General features: G+C 38.7%; 1 protein-coding gene across 1 annotated transcript in view; it reads right to left on the bottom strand.

Moving 5' to 3' along the window:
- NFATC3 (nuclear factor of activated T-cells, cytoplasmic, calcineurin-dependent 3) overlaps window positions 1-23,693 on the bottom strand; it is a 68,228-nt gene that overhangs the window by 25,560 nt on the left and 18,975 nt on the right. The window contains exons 3-6 of the mRNA XM_014942171.1: window positions 19,698-19,860; window positions 4,248-4,447; window positions 2,896-3,068; window positions 1,980-2,120 (exon numbers count right to left, since the gene is read on the bottom strand). Of these exons, the coding sequence (XP_014797657.1) occupies window positions 1,980-2,120; window positions 2,896-3,068; window positions 4,248-4,447; window positions 19,698-19,860 (677 nt within the window). The remainder of the gene's footprint in view (window positions 1-1,979; window positions 2,121-2,895; window positions 3,069-4,247; window positions 4,448-19,697; window positions 19,861-23,693) is intronic.

Here is a 23,693-nt window from a genome sequence, read left to right as displayed (position 1 = left end):
AGACCCCGGGAAGCTGTCTGTGCCTGTCTGTGTCTGTCTGTGTCTGTCTGTGTCTGTCTGTGTCTGTCTGTGTCTGTCTGTGTCTGTCTGTGTCTGTCTGTGTCTGTCTGTGTCTGTCTGTGTCTGTCTGTGTCTGTCTGTGTCTGTCTGTGTCTGTCTGTGTCTGTCTGTGTCTGTCTGTGTCTGTCTGTGTCTGTCTGTGTCTGTCTGTGTCTGTCTGTGTCGGGAGGGAAGGCAATCCCCCCGGGGAACCTCTCTGCTCTGACCCAGCACAACCCACTGCCCTTCCTCTAACGCCGGCCTCTCTCCGCTGTGGGTGTTGTACAGGCCCTCAGGGAACCTATGGCCTACAGCAGCGCTTCGGAAGGCCTTCAACTGGTGTCTCAGGACTCAGTATTACATACCCTCCCCCTTACGCTTTATTTGCTAATAAACCCTCCCAATTATTCTAATTAAATAATTAAGGAAATAATAAGGTGTAGAAGAATTGGACTTGGTTGCAAACTTTTGTTTTATGATCTACTTTTGCTGCTGTTTTCCTGGAAGTTCAAAATCAGATATTCAAGTCACAGCAATGATAATTTCAGTTGTTCAAATTTTATGCTCTCTATGTTACAGGGATAATTAGGGAAGAAAAGGAACTCTATGTATTAAGACAGCTTAGTCCCAAATTTTCAACTATCTTTCATGCATTTTAGTCTAAATAAGAAGTATTAAGATCAGGATGTATATTCAGAAGAGCTCCAGAACAAATAATGCTGAGTAACTGAATATCTTGTAGTAATATGTATGTACCTGAGTGTGTGTGTGTGTGCGCCTGTATATGATACAAAACAAAAGCAAAGAAAACTTGCAAAACATTCATTGTATCTGATTGTAGTAAACTAAAAATGAAAAGTATTTGATAAGGTTTTTTTTCAGTGTTAAATTCTCTATGGAGTTGCATCATTATGAAAGTGATAAAAAAAGCTTTCAAACTTGTAGATTTTTCTATAGATATTTCTAAAACATTTTTGTTTATATGTAATTACAAGTTTCTTGCTTGCTTTGAGATTCAATTTCCTACACATTAAACTGAAAAATTTAATCTACTACCCTCTCAAAGTATAATTTGTTTGGTTTCATGAGATCAGTAGCCAGCACTTAAGCTTTTCCACAGATTTCACTGCATGAAGAGAACACCATGTCCTGAGTGTACCTTAACTGAGATGCAAACCTGCAATAGCATTTTCCACTCTACTTTGCTAATATACAAGTGTAAGCCTTCTGCAGTTCTCACCTACTACTAAGTGTCGCCTCAAAAGCTGAACTTGGATTCTAGAGCATGAGAATCATGTAATACAATGGAGTATCACATTTCTGATTTCTTGGCAATTCAGAACCTGACCAGCCTGTCAAGCACACAGCGTCACGGCTGTTCTGCTGCTGCTGTGTTACCTGCACGCGGCCCCCCCTGCTCACAGGTGCAGATCAGACACAGCTGGAGCACCCACTGCACACCAGATCTGAGCCAGATCTTTAGACATTTAAAAAAGTGCATCCCTAAGGGTAACTTCTGTAGAAAATGCAAATATATGGAAAAAACCCCCAGTTGTGTTTTCTAACTGATTTTTATTTCATTTCTAGGAGCAAGTAAGTTGCTGTGCAATGATTAAATTGGGCATAACACGACATGAGTGCCAATTAGTATATTTACATTAGTTCCCTTTTTTTTTGTAATAGAAGGAGAATACGATCTGTCAACAGCATCTTTCAAATATACACAACTCACAGTTAGCCTGCAACTGTCTTCCTGAATCACAAGTATTATTTCATTAATAATTGCCAACCAGCATACAGATCAAGTTTCAGATTACTACTCGTGACTTTTTTTTCTTTTAAAAACAGCCTTACTTCCTAAAAATCAGGCTTAGGTAGTGTTTTTGGTTTTGTTTTCAAGAAAAAAAAAAAAAAAAAAAAAAGAGTAAGATAGCACTTACCTTGTCCTTTTTCAAAAAATATAATTTTGGATTCTGGAAGAAAATTGGATCCTGTCACCACCATTTCATGGCCTCCATTTACTGAGCAGCTATTGATGCTGTACTTCTCAATCTGAGGAAGTTCTTGAGCAGATCGCTGAGCTTTAAAAAAAGAAATCAAGGAAAAAAGTATTAGTCACAATTTTAATCACAGTGACATTTCTCTTATGTTCCTAACTTGAAGAATAAGGGGTGAAACTAAAATTACTGTCTATTTACATATAAAAATCATATTTCTGTATGATTTATCTTTGCGTTTAAAATTAGGTTGGAATTACATAATTATAGAAAAGAAACACCAAGTAGTAATGAATCCCAACGGTCTCTACTGTTACAGCAAATGAAATTTTTTAGTTTAGGAATACTGGTTTAAAAGTTACTTTAGTACTTGATAGACAAAATGAGTTCTAGGAGAAATTCAGATTGTTTAAGGTCACGTTTTCATTCCTCAGTGCCAGCATTGAACAAATGGCCTGTCTGGAAGTTCAGCTGTTCATTAGATAATACTGTATGAAGACAAGTAATGGTACAGACTCTTGTAAATGAAATGGTATTAGTTCTTCCCAAAATGGCTATTTATTTTCACTGAGGTATATCAGCTGTCTCTGCTCATACACAAAACTCCTGAAGGTGCTAACTGTGTGACTGCAGCATTAGGTTTAAAGGCTAAAACATTGGTTTTCCTCAAAACCTTCAGGCTGCCACTGGGCAAGTACCTCCTTTAAAAAAAGGCATATTAATTTTTGGTAATTCAGCTCTTTACACACAATGCTTTTTACACACACTTGTTATATACAATTCTGACAAAATCATCAGAATATTGCTAACACATGCAGAAAACATGAGTATAAATTATGTATAGTTAAAGCAATCTTACAGCATTCAACAGGTATGGAAGCAGTCTGCAGAGATAAGACTTTTCCACTAGGCTGTGGGATGTGAACACGAAACACAAGCCGCACTCTGGTATTCTTTCTTCCAATATCTGTCTCTCCTTTACGGAGTTCTATATCTGAATTGCGAAGTTTCAAAATACCAGCACAATCGATACTGGAGATAGGTGAGGGTGGATGGATCAGAAGAGAAATGAAAGAAAATGAATCAAACTATTGCCAAAGTATACTCTGTAAGCCTTTCTTTTGTTAAAGAATGAAAACTGTTCTAATTTTCCCCATATTATGTTATTTTAAATGTCTGAGATTAGAAGATCTGTTAGTATCAAAAATGGCAGCAAGTACTCTGCTGAAACATTTTGTCTTATAAACGTCTAGCTGCTTCTTTTTTGAACCTTTAAAAGATTACATGTTATTGCACATTGTTTAACCTTCAAAGTAAGTTATTTAACATCGTAAACATCATTTACAAGAAGCAAGAGACCTGTATTCAGTTCTGCCTTTGGAGGGACTACAGAACAACAAAAGTGTAGCCGTCAAACCCCAGCTCCCATTCCACATAGCTATCCATTATCCATGAAACACACATACTTTAATAAAGTAAGACATACACACAAACCCGTGAGGAGTGTTACCCTGCACCTCAGCACAGGTTCATAACATTCAATGGAACGAGAATGAAGTCTGCAACTAGGAAGAGTGAAGCTGACTTCAGAAGTCCATATAAGAAACAAGTGTGATACATGAACAATTGTGCTTTACTGCATTTACCAATCCTCCAGCTAGAACAGAACAGTTTAATTGTTGCTATAACTAACCATTAAACTATTATTTAGCACATTATATCTGGCAAGACCTGAAAAAACAGAATAATGCAACTGCTGAAAATAGAAAAAAAAAAGAAAAAAAAAGGAAACGGCCTACCAAGGTACCAGGAGTGAAATCACCACATTCAATCAAGAAACAAACAACTCTGTATGACTGTGTTTTCTTAGAAGAAAAGTCTTATGTCTTCATAAGACAAAACCTCTAGAGGCCAGTAACCCATGTGCAATTCTACAGCTGTGGAGTTACCCCTAAGCATGGATTGTCTGGGAAAGCAGAATCCCAGCAGCACTCATCTACCTCCCCGTCAATCTTACCAGCTGCCCTGTTTCTCTACTCCTTTACTTTTGACTACCGAAACATTGGCGTGTTTAAAGAGCTGTGTCTACCTGAATCATGAACCATATTTGTAGAAAATATCCTATTCTACAAGATTTTTCTTTCACCCTTGCACAAATGAAAAAAAACCAACCCCAAACCAATGTAAAAGCTAATTTATGCTGTGGTGTACCTGGCTGACATGTTATTTTCAGGAAGAAGTGGTATTTCCAAAACTTTTGTGCTGGCAATTATTATCTCCTGACTTGCTGTTGCAACTGTTTTTCCAGTGATCCGGTGCACCTGGTAGAAGGCATGAGGCCTTAAGTAGCGATCGTCTGCTGTTCCGATGAACATCTGTAGGTTTACTGGCTTCTCGCTGTAGCCCAGGAGCTGATGAAAAAGTAGAAGCAATATTAAAATATTAGTTGACTTTTTCTGTGTTTGTATGTCCATAATATAAATACACAACTAGTACAAAGACTTAAGAGCCCAAGAGCAGTATTTAATTACAAACATCTCTAGTCTCTTCTGAAATCACAACACCGAGTACGGGCACCCATCCATCAATACAAGTATCAGCAATGACACTTACCAGAACAAATGGTTATCAAAATGTCTTTAGTACTTTTTAATCTCCCAACAAGAAAAGAATACTATTATCCACAGAATTTCTACAGCAAAACTATGCTGTGTTATAGGCATGTTTCTGATACTGTTTTCAATGCAAGCCAAATTACCAATTTTGCTAAGATGCACCTAGTTACTAGAAATACTAAAAACATTTTAAAGTTTAGTTTTTCCTCTAATGGAGTGCAATAACAAGTTCTGTGAACGCAAATTTTTTCCTCTAATGGAGTGCAATAACAAGTTTTTTTTGGACTTAAGAGGTTCTGTGAACGCAAACGTATTATGTTAGGATAAAGAAAATATAATTCCTAGCCAAAAAATCAAATAAGATTTGTTTTTGGCAAAGAAACCAACATTTGATAAAAGTTAATTATTGCATCTTTCCTTTTCTGGTATATAAGACTACCCACCAATGCACTCAGTTGTCAAACTGCCTGTTATTTGGGCTAACAGTAGTAGTTCTAGGCACAAAGCCACATTAAAACATCAGGAAAAAAATACATAAACAAGTTCTAGAAGAAAAGGTTAGTTTTATGACAGAACATTGCTAACATATTATCCCACATACGTACGGAAACAAATTTAACTAATAGTAACATGCAAGTTTCCTTTAGCCACTGCAATTTTAAATCCGAAGCCTATAAAGTAAGTCTTATAAAGCCTGAAGCTTCCTTCACCTTCCTGCAATGGGCAGACTGAGGCACGCTGCAATTATGTCATTTCTAAAAAGCAACGCAGCAATTTTACATTTCATCGACTTCAGCATCAACTTATGCTCAAACCAGAGGGAGGACCAGACACTCATCCTTTAAATGTGGTTTTGTCACGTCAATATTTTTGTCTCTAGGGAGAGTTCTTTGGTCACACAATATTGTCCAAGCTCTTTACAGAGCTAACACTTAAAAACCAAACAAACCCATGTCAATTTAACCTACTTACCAGAGTAATTCCGCGGGGGCAGCCAGCAGAACAAAACCCAAAGCACACCCACACCCAGGGATGAGGAGCACTGCTGCAGATGTGTGTCTTGGTTCACTACTATTGACAGCAAGTTTCACGTACACCAAATGAACGCCTCTTTTCTAGAGCAAAGTGATGGCTGTGACAGCACATCCCAGTCTTGGTACTTTTATGAGAGCTCTCTCAATCAAAAACAGAAATTTGGTTTCCAACAGAAGTCTGGAACTCTAAAGAGCCATTTTCAAAGCTTTCAGCCTTATACAAATGCTTTTGTCCAAGATACAATACTCATTAATGAATCCATCTAGATACAACAGCATCCTCATACCTCCCCTCCATTAATTGTAGTTTATGTTCTTCCTACTTGCTCAGTGAGCTTAAGCCTCAGAAGCTGAAATCTCAACCACCAAAGACAAATAAAACCAAGCTTACTCAAACCCAGAACAACAACCGAGGCTTGTTCTTCACCTCTTCGTATCCAGCACACACACAAAATCTAATACAATTCCTGAGACATGCAGCAAATCTACAAGCTACAGCATGTAACTGTCACGGAGCAACAACATACAACTCTTGAGCAGCTGAACACAAAACGTCAATAGAGGGAATACATTATTTGTTACGCTCACAGCATTATGAGAGTGCTCTCAGAGAAAACACCTGTGCCACTTTTTTTTTTTTAATTTCTTTTATTTTAAGTGAATGGAGAGGAAAGAAAGGAAACTGTTCGGAATTACTGCTTCTATTGCTTTTCTGGGCTGGGAGATCTCTAGATGATGACTGCAGTGAGGAGACAGCACTGCTTTTCACAGTTGCAGACAAAGAATACTCAATTCTGTTGTCCTCAGATCTCCTTGTACCCTTCTCAGGAGAGGCACAACATCTCCCAGCTGTGGTGTCTTTAGTTGGCCAGTCCTGTTCAACTTTCACCATCAAACGTGCAGTCCATTTGTACTGTGTTGCACACAGACTACAAAGGAGGTTGCACAGACCGGTTTCTGTCCTTAAACTCCATGAGTTCTCAGCTGCCTCCCCCCGATACCAGCCACCATCGAGAATTCACGGACACAGGGGCAAGCAGAACAAACCAACTTCATATCTTTAAAATCACAAAGTCACATCTCCTCATGGATTTAACAATCCTTACCACTTCAGACCCTCATTATAATGAGGGAAAAATATCTGCCACAAAAAGCCAAGCAATCTTTAGAAGTCATGGCAGCTTTTACCAAACAAAATGACCTATCACATATTTCTAACTGATTTCTTATATTATGTCATTTATTTGCATTTATATATATATACACACGTCTTATTTGCAGGCTTTTGTTTTGTCAAATGTAAAATCTTTTTGTTCTCCCTGGAGCTCTTGGTACAAACAGAGCTAAATCCAACAAAAGAACTCCGACAAACCAAATCAAAAACCCCTCAGCCATTGTGTGGAGACAGATTAGATTATCAGTGTTACTTTGATTATTCATGTGACAATAAATGTGATATTCAAGCATTTACAAATGTTACAGTGGAGACAATGAACCTCCTGTGACCATCAGTGTATTGACAGGTTTCTCTGCCTTCATCTGTCAGAACTCACCTGCAAACTACAGGAACACAACAAACTTTACTCTTAGTTATTGTTGTGTTGACAGTGGAGTACAGGGACACCTACATCCACTGGATACACAAACCCATACCTTCCATTTTATACTTGATGCAGGACGCCAACATATTTCCAAAAGAGATATATATATATTAATTTTTATAAAACCCAAACAAATATTTTAATATTTTCTATGATTATTTTAGGAGTTAAAAAAATATTTAGGGACATGTATTTGTTCAGCATTTACAGCGGCCATCTTCTCCCAAGCTCTCAGCACAGTGTCTCCACCACCCATTTTCCTCAGAGTTCAGATTAAATCTTAACACAATGGAATAGAGCCTAAACGTGACGTTTGTTAAATGCGTTCACTCTAATACTGGGAATTATATAAATTACAAGCCAGACCTATTCAAAAATTTGAATAACTTCCAAATGGGGTCACTTTGACAAAGCTAATTTCTAATTAAAGCTATCTTCCCTTTCCTTAACAATGGACATGTACACAACCATCCTCGAGATACTATCGACAGGGGAGAGAAGGGTGGGTGGGTGCATGTGCATAATTGTAAAATGAAGCTGGTTTATCTACAGGCAGAGGAGAAACTGTCCTCTGCAGAAGCCTACAGAGAGCAGGAGCTTAAATTTCATCAAGCAAAATACACCCCATGCCAACAGTTGCAATGGTATTGCCTACGATGGCCATATATTTGAATTATATATATATTTGAATTGCTCAAAGCCATGTCTAATGCTGGTTTTGCTTTCATTCCTCGTGAGCAGAGTTCACCCAGATGTGCTATTACAGAGGACACAGTTCTGCAAAGCCCGTTGTGGGAGGGGAAAGCGGTGGGCAAGTGTGACAAAAAGTGCCACCCCACCAACAGATTAGTTCCATATTGATGGGTTATCGAGTGCATTTTCTGTCTGATGCTCTTGTGATACAAGCTCGTGTGCTTGGTGACTGTCTCACTACATTAGCTGTACCAAAGTAGGAATTTGAAACTACGTTATTACAGCTTCAGAAGAAATCATAAGATCCCCACAAGAGCCCACATGGTAGTACCACCTTCAGTCACCTTCCTTCTGGTTTATATATTAAATTAGATTTAATGCCCCAAGGAAACTACAAGGAGAAATATTATAATGCAACAGAATACACTTCTGCAATAATTTAGACGAGACCTATGCAGAAACATATCAGTAAGGCATTTCATAATTAGAAATGATCTGTAATAACATCAGGACAACCCCCTGACAGTTTCATGCATAGCTAAAAGCCGTGCTAGTGTAAACCAGTCTCTAAAGAAACAAACAAGCCAACAAGGTCTCTCCCCCTCCCCCCCTACACTATGGCAATTGGATGCTCACACTATAGCTTTGTCTCAAATGAATTCCTGTAAAGGACCTGCAATTAAGTCCTGTTAAAAGCACTGCAATATATATATATATGGTTAGGCAGAGCTAAAGGACCTGCAATTAAGTCCTGTTAAAAGTACTGCAATATATATATATGGTTAGGCAGAGTAGTAATGTATGGGCAAGGTAGCAGAGACTTTATAAATCTATACTTTGCATTTATTCAAGGTTTAAAATAAAAGAACAGTATAAAAGAAAAACAATGTAAAGCCATAAACAGAACCAATGTGTGCAAGTAAGTGTGACGATTAAGTAAACTGGGGGGGCGGGGGAGGAAGAAGAGCATAACCCCATCCCCCACATTGTAGAGTGTGATTTAGGGCCTGATCACAGTAACGGGGGCTGCAGAAAAAGGAACCGTTTCAGTCTTAGTTGAGCAATGAGCAGGTTGCACAGTGTCCTCATGTTTCCAGCAGCAAAAAAAAAGACAGTAAAGGTAACAGGCTACGAGTGCTAATGAGACAGCCTTGTGTGCTAGCTAAAACTTTGAGGCACCTGAAGAGATTGTCAAAAACATCATGTTGATTAAAAAAACCTAAAACAAGCAACATCCCCCCCACCTTTATTATTAATTCTAAAGCACAACTTTGTATATTTTCCCCTCAAATCTTGTCTAACAAGACAACTCATTTCTCCAAATTCTGCAAGAGTAAAATGTAAAATTGCTGAGGAGTATGGAAGTGTCCTGAAATCCATTATATGAAGAATCCTGGTGAGAGTAAGCCTTGGATGTCTCTCCCTACACAAAACCTTTATGTAGTAAGCAAAGCAGAACTTTCTGCCCACCACACTTGGTCCCCACTGGAGGCTGAATTACCTTCTGTTTCTTGGGAATGGTGCCATCTCTTCCCCCAAAAGAAAGATGATATTTAGAGCCTGAATTGTTATTATTGATGCAACACCTGTCTTGTGAATAACGAAGGAGACTTACTACCCCAAATCAACTTCAAACCCAGAAAATAGACATATTTTTTTAAATACAGTTTTGTTCTTATTCAAAAAATGTTGATTGTTCCTAGTTTCTTTACTGCAGGGTGACACTTTCTTGTTACCTCATCTGCTTTATGCACAATTCTGTATGTTGAGCAGCCCACACATTTAAGTCAGTAAAAAAAAATTGCTTCAATGAAAATACCTACATAATTAACTTGAAAGAAAAGATCACATTTTATTCAAATACATAATGAAAACCATAGTATCTGTACCTTTAGTTCACCTCAGTAAAGAACACACAATATAAGAACATAATGTCTCTATACAGACTGTAGGTATTTAAATGAATAGCATTTTACAACCTGCAGGGAAGTGCTGCAGAACCACCCCCCCGAGGAGGCAGTACAATAAATTACTCCAGGATCAGCCTGCCCAAGATGCAGTCATGGGTCACTTGCAGAAAGGCTGTAACTTAAACTACTGGTTGAGCACTAGGTGCATTTTCAAGTATACCTTCCAGCATTTACTCTATTAATGTGCAATCCTAGACCTGCACACTAAAAAAAAAAGTTACTAATTGTACTTTTAAAAAAAAAAAAAGCTATACTACTTTCCCAGGAGTGGCAACCAGGGTGCTGCAGACAACTTAAGGTACTGCACAGTGTCAGTGCTGACCTCCAGAAACCCTCCTCTGTAACCCAACACGGATACACCACCCACTGCTCTGCCGGGGAAACTCAGCCAAGTTGTTTTTGTGTTTCTATATCGTTTCCATAGCAAAGGTCAGTGCATGCGTAAGTTAAACTAAAGCTGGAAGGCTAAAGACTGAAGGTCACTACAGGATAAGCCAGAAGGGCTTCGCGCCAAAGCAGTTCCAGCCCTATTACTATACTGCATACAGTGAACTCCTGCATGCGTGGCAATGCTGAGGTACAATTTTTACCAAGTAACTACAGTGACAGTAAGTTAACGACAGAGTTTTTTGGATCATCAAGAAGCTGTAATTTAGATCACAAAAACATTGATACATTCTTAACACACTTATAGAAAATCCTTAAAAAAAATCTGTGTAATGCTCAAGACTATATAGATTAACTCGGTCACTGAAGACAGTGGCATTTAAACTTGAAATTTTGTGGCAGGGGTGGGAACCTTTTCCTTGCTGAAGAAAGCAAATAGGTTACATGAAATAAGAGGCATCAACCTGGAGAAAAGAAGTTAGCATTTTTCCAGATTAAATGCAGATTATATCAGGCGCATATCTGACTCACGTGTCATCAATTCCACACTGATTTAAAGGAAAGCTTGCAACACTTGACAAGCTTAGGACAAGAGGTTTTTTTAGTTTCTAGTAGCTAAAGATTCTACCTCCCTGCTTTTTTTTTTTTTTTTTTAAATTAAGAAGGTTCTGTCTGTATTTTCCATTGATTATTGCAGGCCAAGTATTACCAATCTGCATTCAAGTGTAAATGTTATTTATCCACGAGATGTGATTTCTTAGGACCCATAACAGGACTTGAGAAAAAGATCCAACAGAAACCAGACACTTCACAGTAAATGGGTACTTCTATCACTTTGAAACACTCTCTTTTTCTGAACCAAATCCCCTTTTGCTTATTCACAAAAGCCCCAATAGCTAGTAGTGTCACTGAATCCAGCAGTGATGTCAGGGTTTCCCATGCCCATTCTTTCAGACTAAAATAACTAAAGAAAAAAAAAGCGGAGCGGGGGCGTTACGGCGGGGGGGGGGGGGGGGGGGGGGGGGGGCTGGGGTGTGTGTGAAAAATCATTTAATTAGTGAAGTTTAATGCTCAGCAATCAAGCAATAGCATGATACTAACAACATTTAGACAGTGCCAAAACCCATTTCATTGTATTTTTAAAACAATTTTCCTGCAAAACTTTCCAGCATTTATTAGGAAATCGCCACGTTTAACTAAACTTTCACTGGGGATTAATACTCATGTTTTATTTTTTATGTGCCTTTGCCTGCTAATTGAAGATGAAGAAGATTTTATCAACACTTCAGTGCTCCTTCGCCTTTGCACAATTAATTCACTGCTTATGGCATTACTGGATTGGTAAAGTAGGCTGATTAGAAAGAAAGCTTTCACACACAAACGGGCCTCTAAAAATAGGGCATAGTCCAGAAATACAAAATGTCAGGGGAAAAACTGGGGACAACTACAATGAATGAAAGACTTGATTAACAACTCTGGCTTCACCAAATGCACCACATAAAAATCCTCAGTTCAAACATGAACGGGGAAGGAAACACACAGCTGTGTAAAGCACCAGAAGCACTTACTAAGCACGTCCCTCAGATGGACATTTCCTAGGCTTTCCAACACCTTGATAGGAAAAGCATGTTACAACTAGTTATTTCCTCCTTGATAGTCTTGTGACAGCTGGATGCATTTCAGTGACTTCTGTATTCCTTAGAACCCCCCCAAAGATAAGGGTGTAAGGTACGGGGAGTAGGGAGGAGAATGAAGGCCCCTTTATATGGGGGTGAAAGGAAAGATAAAGCGCTCTTGATTTAGGTATTTTTACTTTTACTTTGAAAGACTGTACGAGTAAAGACATGGTATAATCCACCATGAAACCTAAACTAAGGAAAAGAACTTTCACAGATAAAATTTTAGTCTACTTATAAAGTAAAATAATATTTTTTTTTAATTTCATTTAAAGAAAAAAAGCAAACCACGCCTTTGAAATGTTTTGCCTCTGAGACTACAGAGATGTGACCCACAAACTAGGAATCTTTTGGACAACAGTATGGCACCAGTGCACTGCTTTGAAGGACCAAACTTTTTTCTTCAGACATTCCTCCAGAAGAATTTCACTTTTGAGTGCTGTGCAGCTGCTTTCCTACAGAACTGGGAAGACCACTGGTTTAAAAGTTGAAGGGCTACTCTGCCAACAGAACAGCACAACTATCAACAGTGACCTGGGAATGAAAGCGAGGGAATCCAAAGGCATGAGGATGAACCTAATTTGAAACAGAAGAAACACGAAGACTAACACCAGTGGTACAATTGATCATGAATTCATCAACAGATGCATTTTGAAAAGCCTGAAACAAACCATACACGTAAACCCAAGAAATTAGAGTTCAGAGAAGTTATTTGAAAGTCAGACTGAGCACAGTCACTCCTTGTGGCCTGGCAGAGCTGACCTGTAATCTTCAATGGGCTGTTTAAAAGAAACTGGAGACACTTGTGTAAGAAAACTCCATCCAGATCTATTAGGCCCTGCCCCAGCCACTGGCTCAGAAAGTCTTAGCAACACACAGGAATTTTTAAATTATTTCATCTGGTTCTGCAATGGTTATAATGCTACAAAAAGCTAAATGTCTGATTTTAAAATTAAATATGTTAAACCAACACAACATCTACTTCCCCTTCCTGAACTGCAGTACTTATTTCCTATCACTTGATTATTTGATGTGCCTTTCCATCAAGTGAGAAGGAAGAGCACGCACATCAAAAAAGCATCCTCCTTCCTTGTTTGCTAAATAAACTTATCGAGCAGACTGGTTTGAAGACTTTAAAATAGCACAGGCCTTTGCAATTCTGAAAAAAAATCATGAGACATAAAAGGAACAAACTTTAATAAACTATTAGATAGTACCACAAGTCTAATTTTAAAAACAATTTAAAAGGTCATCACAAAGACAACCAAGTCCAGCAAAGGACTAAAGCAAACAAGTAATTGCAAATAATCACTGCATTATTGGTCATGTTGTGCCATATGTTTACACAACATACAGAACATCCTTCAAAGTGTAAAAACTTAGATGTCTATTTCTGAAATCTCACACTCACTGCTTGCAGACAGGATTGAAAACATTTAAAATACTAATTTCAGGCATAGTTTGCAGACTGTTTTAGCTCAGAGTCCAGTCTCGCTCTAAGCTACCCAAAAAAGGAGATCAATTCATAGCTGAAATACGGTTAAACTGATAGTACAACTTCACAGAGTGCAGAATTCCCAGTCACATTTAACTAGCCATCACAATACACCAGCCATCTGCAGTTTGCTCTTTGCACTTAAAAAAAAAAAGTGCTATTACTGAAATACCAACTCCCGATGCCAAATTATACTATGGGCAATTTTTTGATAAGCATTTGAGAGAAATAGATTATTCCTACATAACTTATAGAAAAAAAAAAAAAACGTAAATTGGTTTTATTTTGGAAAAAAATTACTACTTTTCCACACTTTAGTAAACGAGAAATAGATTATTCCTACATAACTTATAGGAAAAAAAAAAAAACAAACACGTAAATTGGTTTTATTTTGGAAAAAAAATACTACTTTTCCACACTTTAGTAAATGCATGATACAAAAAGCAGAACACTGGGTAGTCCAGCATGTCAATTAATGTTTTTCACATTAATTACTGTATTTTCTAGATTGAATATTCGAACATATAGTACGTGCATCAATACGGCTTTTAGTATCTGTTTTGGGGATTCTGGAGCAGAAGATGCCTAAATAATCACCAAACTGTTCTTGAAAGATATGTATTTTTAGAATCTCATCCAAAGGTCAATGTCTTTCCCAATACAGCCCACTACACAGTTCACACAGGCTAAGACTTACCTTCTGCCTTCTAGATTTATTTGTGGGTTGTTGTCACCAAACAACAGGAGGCAGTTAGAGCTGGGCTAATGCCTGCCTTCTGGTGATGTACAAAATAGGGAAGAATTCAAGACAAAAATAAAAATTGAAAAGTGAAAAGCCAGAAGAATAGGAAGGGTCATGAAATACAGAAAAAGTGCGCTGTTTATTGGGCTTAGAAGGAGAGAATTCTGATACTATACTTGTTATTAAAATAGCTACATAAATTGCCTATGCAGAACACCTGGGAAAAGGTGCCAGCCACAGAACAACAGGCCAGGAAACATACACTCATTTAGACAATCCTTCATTACTTTAATTTATTGGATCATCTCTGACATTGCTGGGTTATAACCTACATGAAAGGATCTAGTTTTTTCCACCAGAACTCAGGCAGAGTTTGACAGGCTTTTTGAAAACACATTCCTGTTTCAGAACTTTCGAAATAGTTCAAAATTAGTTTACTTTAGCTCAATTAGTTTACTCTTTCTTCCATTACAGCTTTTCAGTCATGACTTCAAGCCCTGCAATCACTTCAAACAGAGCTGACATTCAGTCTTTCTTTCACAGGTCTCCATTTAACCTCACACAGGAGGTTACTGTTTGCCTGTCAGTGACTAGAACCGTAGAACTATTTAAGTAGACTATTTTTGAATTTAACATTTCTTTTATTTTTGATCTTACACCTTTGTTCAGCTGTAATACTGAGTTGTCCGTTTGGATTACATGATGCTCCCTCCTCTGTTACTGCCGAATCAGCCACAGTAAGAACTGTGCTTATGGCAGAGGAATTGAGGAACGATCCTACACCGAAACCCTCTGCAGTACGGCAACAAGACACTTCTGGTACAGGCAAATTCTTAATAGCTGCCACTGCCCCAAAATTGTCTTGCAGGCATGTGGTACAGGCAGATTCTATATGGTGTCTGCTGCAGATACATCATCAATTTTAGAATAAGTTACCCTTATTATAGTTCACATCTAGAACTGACTCACTGTGGTGAATGAGCACAGGACGGATACTCCTTGCATCCAGAACGGTGCTAATGAGTAGCTGGTAGCTCAACGGTCTTAACAAGAAAAAAAGTCATTTAGATCAGAGAGCTAAAAGACAAGAGTAAGAAAAATCAACATATCCCTCAGAGATCCTTATCGTGTGCCCACCAGCTCTAAAATGCTTATGTGTTTTTGCTCATAAGAATTATCCAGATGAAGTCCTGTGAAGAACTCCAACCATTTTAGGTAACAGTAAAATCTCATTCTAGCAAATTGTAAGTGTAAATGTCATTTTATTATGTACAATTTGAACTGCAGGAAAGGTGGGAAATTCACGCAATGACCATCATTCATTTAAGAGTCAGAAACGTGGCAGCTATTTGTTTAAAAGTCTTCGTAGGTGGGTACGGTAAGACTATAACCTATCAAATTAGAAAGGTCAAGGTAGACAGTGCTCGGAGACTTTCTATGTCTCCTGACAATGCAACACAAAATTTCTACATAATGTGAATGTCAAAAGTTCCCCCTGCCACCTTCTCCTCGCTAACCATTCTACCAAGTTATTTATTCCTTCCCTGTGAAAACTGTCAGCATTATCTTACAGATTCTCTACCAAGTTAAATAGATTCTTCCAGATGACATGGATTAGGTGGGACATACTCCCAAGAAAGCAGAGATCAAAGAGACAGGTATCTGCTATTTAGAACATTTTGCTTCAAAAAAAGCTGAAAACAAGAGAATTTCATTACAGAATTTGCTTCCTTAAAATCAGTGGACTTACAATGCAAAGCATGATGCTTCACTTACTTCATTACCTCACATTTGGAAATAAGCTGATTAAATGTACTCACAACAGATGATGCCAAATTTGTCAGAAGCTTAGTCTCCTAGCAACAGGTATCGTACAGTATTAGTAATAGATTAATGACAGGCACTAATAGATTAATGGCTTGAAGCTATGTACTGTCTTAAAATCTTTATTTTAAATAATACATCAAACGTACATGCAGAACTACAGTTTCACAGATCGGAAATTAAATACTCTAGCTTTCCACAAAATAACATTCGAGAGCAAAACAAATCATGTAGCAAGCCAAGGCACACAGGCCTTCAAGCACCCAAAGATGTGGCAGTTGGCCTTGCTGATCATTGTAGGTCCCTTCCAACTGAAATATTCTATTCTATATTATTCTACTGACCAACGTCCCTTCTCCTCTCTGACACTGGTTAACATACAGCTATTTCACACCAGAAAATGACAAGTACTTTATTGCAGTAATCACACAGATGGAAGTTACTGGTGCAAAGCTAAGAGCACCAAAAAGAGAAGTTAAGTCAGAAACAAATAGCAATGCATATCGTGAACTGGATTTGTGTAATAAAAGTGCTGGAAAAGATTTCATTTTTCTATTTAAATAAAGTAATTTTCATCTGCTCACAGCTCTTTAGTATTTATCTTTCACCAAACTTGGCCCTTAGCATACTGGTTTTCCCAACAGTGAGTAAAAAGTTAATACAAATCGATATTTTGTTTCATAACAACTTCCTCTCTCCCACCAAGCACAACAATTAATTTCTAATCCAGCTGGAGGAGGCCAAATTGCAAAATAGGATATTGATTTGCATTTGTATTCATTTTCATTTAGACAGGCATAGTACAATCCATGTGTTTAAAGCATGAGACTGTCAGACACATAAATACTATCCCCATTTTTAAAACAGCATTCTTGTCATTACAAAGTATTTCACAATTCTAATGCAAATAAATGGCTTTTTAAATCTTTGGTGTAAATCACAGATTACAGATCTGTTTTTTTCTAACTTGCATCTTGTACTGCAGCTTAAAAGCAACTTGCTCATATACAAAAGAAAGCCTACATATATTTATCATATCTTATAAACATCAGCAAAACAAGTTCCCTTAATGCAAATATAAGTGCAAGACACAAGCACCAACGGGTTGGGAAGAAAACGTTGGGAAAAAAAAAAAAAGTTGAATGCCTTTTACAAGAGCTCAGCAGAGACTTTTGTCAGCTAAAATCTCCCATGTTTCTGTCATCATTAATGACGTGTTTAATTCCAGTGCCAGCACCTTGGCATGTGAAAGTTGTGTCTACTTGTTCTCCGCTGACTAAAGCAACACAAAGCTCCACATGAAGAACTGTCCCCGGCTGACCTGCAGCTTCCAGGCATCCTTAATTTGCTCTAGTTTGTGGCACAGACTTCCCCGATAAGCACTTGGCCCTGGCCTCTTCTGTGCTAAGAAATCTAGCAGGTCTGACAGTGGGAGAAAGTCAGAGCTGGTCAGGCCATGGTATTGTGATGAGAAGGAAAACACTGAACAACTTGAAACTTGGATGAAGAGCTCGGATTAAGAATCAAAATGGAAGGATAAGGTAAGACATCCAAGAAAGAAAACAGGATGCAGAAAACCAATCTTTTTTTTGGAGGGAGAGAAAGGAAAGATACAAAGTCTTAAAAGGAAGAAAGGAAGAATAAAAAAGTTCAAGGTAAGCCAAGAGTTTGATAAATGGCCCAAAGAACACGACTAGGAGTCAGGTTGAGAGAAGAAACTCATCAGATGAAAGAGTTTGGAGGGAGGAGATTGCTTAGGCAAGAAAAAATGAGCAGATAGTCCAAGAAAATTAAATTCTGCTGGTATGTCTTTATTTATATAGATACAACATTACAGCTGTTCCAAAATTGATGCAATTACAAAGCATGACAGAATTTGCTTGCCAGAGAGGAGGAATAAACTATAAAGAGAAAAAGCAATAACATGGTTATACTACAGGAGAAAGAGAATGGGGACTGGTTACGCCAATCCTATTAGCACTTTTCATCTGGTCTCAAGCTGTAATGAGTTACTTCCGACTACTGGAATAGGATAAATATATTAAACACATTTTTAATGTACAGAGTGCTATAGTGAAAGACTACGGACTCAAACCCTGACTGCTATTTTCCTGGAAAATAATGGGAAATACCCTGCATTTGGACAAAAAGACAAACCCCGTTGTAACCTTAATGCAATCAGATTAACATTTTTTTCTTACTTGTGTTAGAAAAGTGTTATAATTGCTGTCTGATTTGACTTATAAATGAATGGTTACATTTTATCTTAGCCTGGCTTGGGATTCAGATACAGACCATTAAGTGAGCCTGAGGGGAATAAATAAAGAGACATTGCTTTCACCCGAGGATGGGGCAAACTTAAGGCATCTTAACAAGTCCCACAGTTCCTCTGCACAACCTTCCCACATCCCGTGAATGAGCTGGGTTCCCTGTCAAGCTGCGTGAGCCAGCTGGCACCATAGATACTAAAGGTGTCACCAGTGACTACCCCTAACTCACCCAGAAGCCTTCCCAGCACAGAGCAAGGTATTTGTACTCTGAGTCAGAGAAGCACATCACAGCTTGTGCACACAGTTATCCCCACCGCACCAAACTCACACATCTTCCCCCTCAAAGAGAATAAGATGGCAAAGCTTTCTTATGAAAGCCAAGCCTAATTTATGAGGACTTCACATCTAATTCTTATCTCACCCATAACCGGATGGTGTTTGCAAAGTATTTACATAGTACACTTTAGATGCCATTACAATTTGGAATATTAACGTTAGCTAAAGAACCCAGCCAAAGCAACTGTCACCAGCAGGTACCAGTTACCAGAACAGTCAGTGTATCACCACCTCTGTTAGCCAGGAGACTGTTGCTTGCAATACTACATTTTCTTGAAACCGATGAAAACTGTTCTAAGAGACAATAAAGCCTGCATGGTTCTGTTATGACAATGGAAACAATGTCAAAAAAGAAAGCAAGAAACAAGTCATACTTGCCCTTACAAATAGTCAGTCCAAATCTAAAAAAACTAGGTGATGCCTTACTTTCGAAGGAGATAGCTACCATTAACCTGTTATTAATAACCTTGTGGTTCATGCTGAGAAAGAGAAGAGTCAAGCTTAATTTACTTCGAACATGTAAGTGAAAGTTAATAGAATTTACGGGTACCTATTCATAGAAATAACCTAATAAAAATATGACCAAGAGGCATTTATAGCGTTCAGAAGCTCTCAATACCAAAAGAAAGATGACTGCTGATTCAAATGAAGCTGTATCATATTCCAGTGTAGCTCCAACTAATCCATTACGACTTTTCTTACCTGCCCTCGTGCACACGTCTTCCTCCTTAAGGTTCATGTTGCATATGTTAAGTAATAAACTATTGCACTGTGAATCCATTCACAAACATAGAGCTGCATACAGGGTAAAGCTGTGACATGCACTCTAACAGTAGCAAACTGTAAATTCTTAAACATCTAAAACTAACTTATATATTGAACAAGTTACATTTAAGGGAGAAAAATCTTACCCAGGAAGGACTGTAAGCTTCACACAAGGGAATAATTCAGAGCATTGTAAATACCAATAATTGTAGTTCAAAAATTATCTTCTATTCAAGAAAGCCAGACTTCCTACCTTCACTACAGGATGTCCTCCAGTAGATGCTTTTACTGCTCCTCTGCTTCCCTCTGTTTCATAGTGAGCTCTGTGATGAGTTTTAGGCTGGACTTCTATTTTCAGTTCACACTGCCCGTAATGACTTGGTAACGGCCAGTCAAGAGGAGGCAAGGAGGATGTGCTGCAATCAAGAGGAGCACACTATGGTGACATGAATTACGCCATTTGGCCACAGTACAAAGTAACTTCACTGTAAAATACAGACAATGATGCTGCTTTCGCTAACAAACGATGACCAAATAAGATAGCTATTAGCCCAAAACTGTTACTTGAAAATTTCAGAATTTTGCTAGTACATTAAAGTCTTCAATTAAGTATTTCTTTTGGGGTTGACAGAGTGGAACTTCTTCCTTCCAATACCTGGTTAAAAGAAAGGCACTATATAAGCCTCTGCCTCACATAACCAGGGCTATTCTGTTATGTCAATATTAATCTTTTATCCTCAAGTGTATCAGCAAGCAAGTTCAAATGTCATTTGAAGGGAACAGTCTAAATTCAATCTGTAAATCACTAAGTTTTAACTCTCTGCATTACTATCTTCCAGCTTGCTGGTTTTGTCTAAGACTGGTAAGCCCTGCACTTTGTTAAATATCATTAAGACAAACACTATATGATGTTTCAAAATTTTAAAGCTAGTAGTCCTGTCTAAGCATAACCACCTACTGCAACAGTCAAAGACACATGAAGTACATGCTTAGCTTATCCACAGGCTATATATAGCCTTACACACCGCAGCAAAGTCACTGCAGGGAAGAAGGAGAACAAGACGCAGTAACAGCGATAGTACGGAAGAACCCCAAAGGAAAACAAGCCACATGATATCACCCATGTTTTCATACCTACCCTTTTACCTGCACAGATTTATAGACTTATGATTTTACTAAGATGAACAGTCAGATTCAAGTCAGTAATTACCTGGTAGAGCAAATTACTTCATGAACATTTAAAAGTGAACATTTATAGCATTGTGTGCCAAACAACAACATTTACAAGACAATAAGTTTCTATTAAAATAGTTTTGTACTACCTTACTCTGACCAAAAGGGAAAGCAAATTATGTTTTAAAGAGATGGACAAATATTGGTTTGTATCATCATCTGAGAAAGCTCAATTCCATTTCTTTCCACTTTACAGGATGTCAGAAAAAGCCCCACCACCAATCCATACAAATTTCCACAAACATGAATAGCCACAGGTCCAAGAAAGATAAATTATACCTTCTGGGGAATTAAGCTAAAACTTATAAAACATATCCACAGTTGAGATAGAAGATGATGTCTGGACTGAACAAAAAAGAAAAGAAAGCTCTGTGTTTTAACAAGTATCTGGATGGACTTGGGCTCAGCCTGCAGCACCATACATTTACCTTTTCCTACAAAAATCACTGTCACTAAGCATGCAAATGAGGGAGAACAAATGGCATCACTTGCTGGCCTCCTCCTACAGGAGGACAACCTACAAGCCTGTTGACCTGCTGCTTCACGGAGTACCTCTACCAGGTGCTTCAGGAGAGAGCTAATGTTATTATATAAAAGTGAAGCACCTTTCTGAGAGCAATGGAAGGAACGGAAGTATTTCCCTTTCTTCTTACTGAAAGGAAGAAAAATGAGCAATAAATCATCTCCACAGGCATTCAGTACAGCAAAGACTCTTCTTCCCCCAGTAAGGAGGTCTGATGACCGGTCCTTCTGCAGCAATCATATTTACTGGGCAGGAGAGGACTGGTGATGTCAGCAATAAGAGGAAACTGGCAGGAATGCAGTATAAGCCCAATCCTTCCAGATACTTACCACAGGCCAAGGCGTACTGCCTAAATGCTACTACTGGCTATCAACTAGACCTTGCCATTCACTTTTATAGCTACTGAAGGAGAAGAGGACTCAAGTCTTCAGTCTGAAAAAGGAAAGAAAATGTCAGGATTAGAAGATACTAAAAAGAGTTTAAAAAGAAATGTAGCATGCAAGAAGTTTTTCTTTAGTGTTTATGGAAACCCTTTCCCCCCCATATAACCAAATATTCTGTCAAAATTGTTGGTATACATAGTGAACAGATAGGGTCCTTAAGAGAACTTGGTATAAACGCCCACACCACAGACTATACCCCAATTACTGGGAGGTATTACTGAAAGCTTATTATCAAACTCAGTCAAGAAAAAGAAAAAAGTATTTGTTGCTTGTGACATACAGCCTCTCGGACAGGGTTAGTCCTTCTGCAATTAACTAAGAAAAACGTGGCACAAGCTGTATCAGTCTCCTATTATCTCCTGAAAAAATATTTGGAATACTAGAACAAACACAGAGACAGGAAAATAACCAAGTCTCAAGATTTTGTCATTCTTTGAAAACAAATAGAAAATATCAGCATGAGAAAGCGAGCAAGCACACAACGCGTGCGCAGGTGCCTAAAACAAAAAAATTGGAAAGCTTTCAAAACACAGCTCTCCAAATAAATTACACAGCCTTTGAGGCTGTGCTGCATCAAACTGATATTTTCTAGATGTAGCAGGCTAGAGAGTAACAGCTGCTTCCCTTTGGAGTTTGATGTTGGATCTCCAAATTGGTTTGCTCTGAGTATTTTTCTCACTGTCTCCATCCTCCACTTCTCAGCAGCAGTGGAATGAGAAAGAGTTTTAGGGTACACTAAGGTGTACCCAGGTCATGGACCTTTCTGCCCTGTGAGGACATCAGTTTAACGTATTTCTGCTCCCACACCACCCGTTCACTTTTTTGGAGACAAATGCTGTAGATACGCACTGAACTGGATCAGTGATCTAACTTTATTTCATTTTGAAAGATAATTTTTTTAATCCTCTTAATTTACCAGAGCCCTGGTTGACTTACAGCTTCTTCAAACAGAACTAGTGGGATGGAGGCAGAGTGAGAACTTCCTAGCCGGCACTGTTACCTTCTGAGTCACACACATACACGCTTGGGCATTAAATAAATTTCTTAAAAAATGTCAGAATATAGTCTACAAACTCTTGTGGGTTTTTTTTTTAATACTATAGAGAAATCATATCAAACAAGAAGAAACATGTCAGCACTTGGGGGGCAGGAGGTAACAAGTTTGCATCTATTTTGAACACTTTTCAATTCAAAGCAAGACTATTTCTGTGCCAGATGTGGGGTATGGGAAAGTAAGTCTGAAGCTGTGAGCTTTACTGCATTTAACCATAGAATCACTTAGGTTGGAAAAGACCTTTAAGATCATTGAGTCCAACTATTAACCTAGTACTGCCAAGTCCACCACTAAACCACATCTCCCAGCACCACATCTACCTGTCTTTGAAATACCTCCAGGGATGGTGCCTCAACCCCTTCCCTGGACAGCCTGTTCCGATGGCTGATAACCCTTTCTGTGTGAAGAAATTTTTCCTAATATCAGGTCTAAATCTGCCCTGGTGCACCTTGAAGCCATTTCCTCTTGTCCCATCACCTGTTCCTTGGGAGAAGAGATCAACCCCCCTGGCTACACCCTCCTTTCAGGGAGTTGGAGAGAGCGAGAAGGTCTCCCCTCAGCCTCCTTTTCTCCAGGCTGAACACCCCCAGCTCCCTCAGCCTCTCCTCACAAGACTTGTGCTCCAGACCCCTCACCAGCTCTGTTGCCCTTCTCTGGACCTGCTCCAACCCCTCAATGTCTTTCTTGTCATGAGGGGCCCAAAACTGGACACAGCCCTCAAGGTGAGGCCTCACCAGCATTGAGCACAGGAGGACAACCGCTGCCCCAGTCCTGCTGCCCACATTATTGCTGACACAGGCCAGGATGCTGTTGGCCTTCTTGGCCACCTGGAAACACTGCTGGCTCATATTCAGCCAGCTGGCCACCAAACACTCCCAGGTCCTTTTCCACCGGGCAGCTCCAGCCGCTCTGTCCCAACCTATTCATGGGGTTGGTGTGATCCAAGTGCAGGACCCAGCACTCAGCCTTGTTGAACTTCACACCATTGGCCTCGTG

Source organism: Calidris pugnax, unplaced genomic scaffold (genome assembly GCF_001431845.1).
Source record: "Calidris pugnax isolate Ruff unplaced genomic scaffold, ASM143184v1 scaffold28, whole genome shotgun sequence".
NCBI classification, from domain to species: Eukaryota; Metazoa; Chordata; class Aves; order Charadriiformes; family Scolopacidae; genus Calidris; species Calidris pugnax.
The sequence above is the reverse complement of the archived record's forward strand: the minus strand, read 5'-3'. Positions and strand labels throughout refer to the sequence as shown.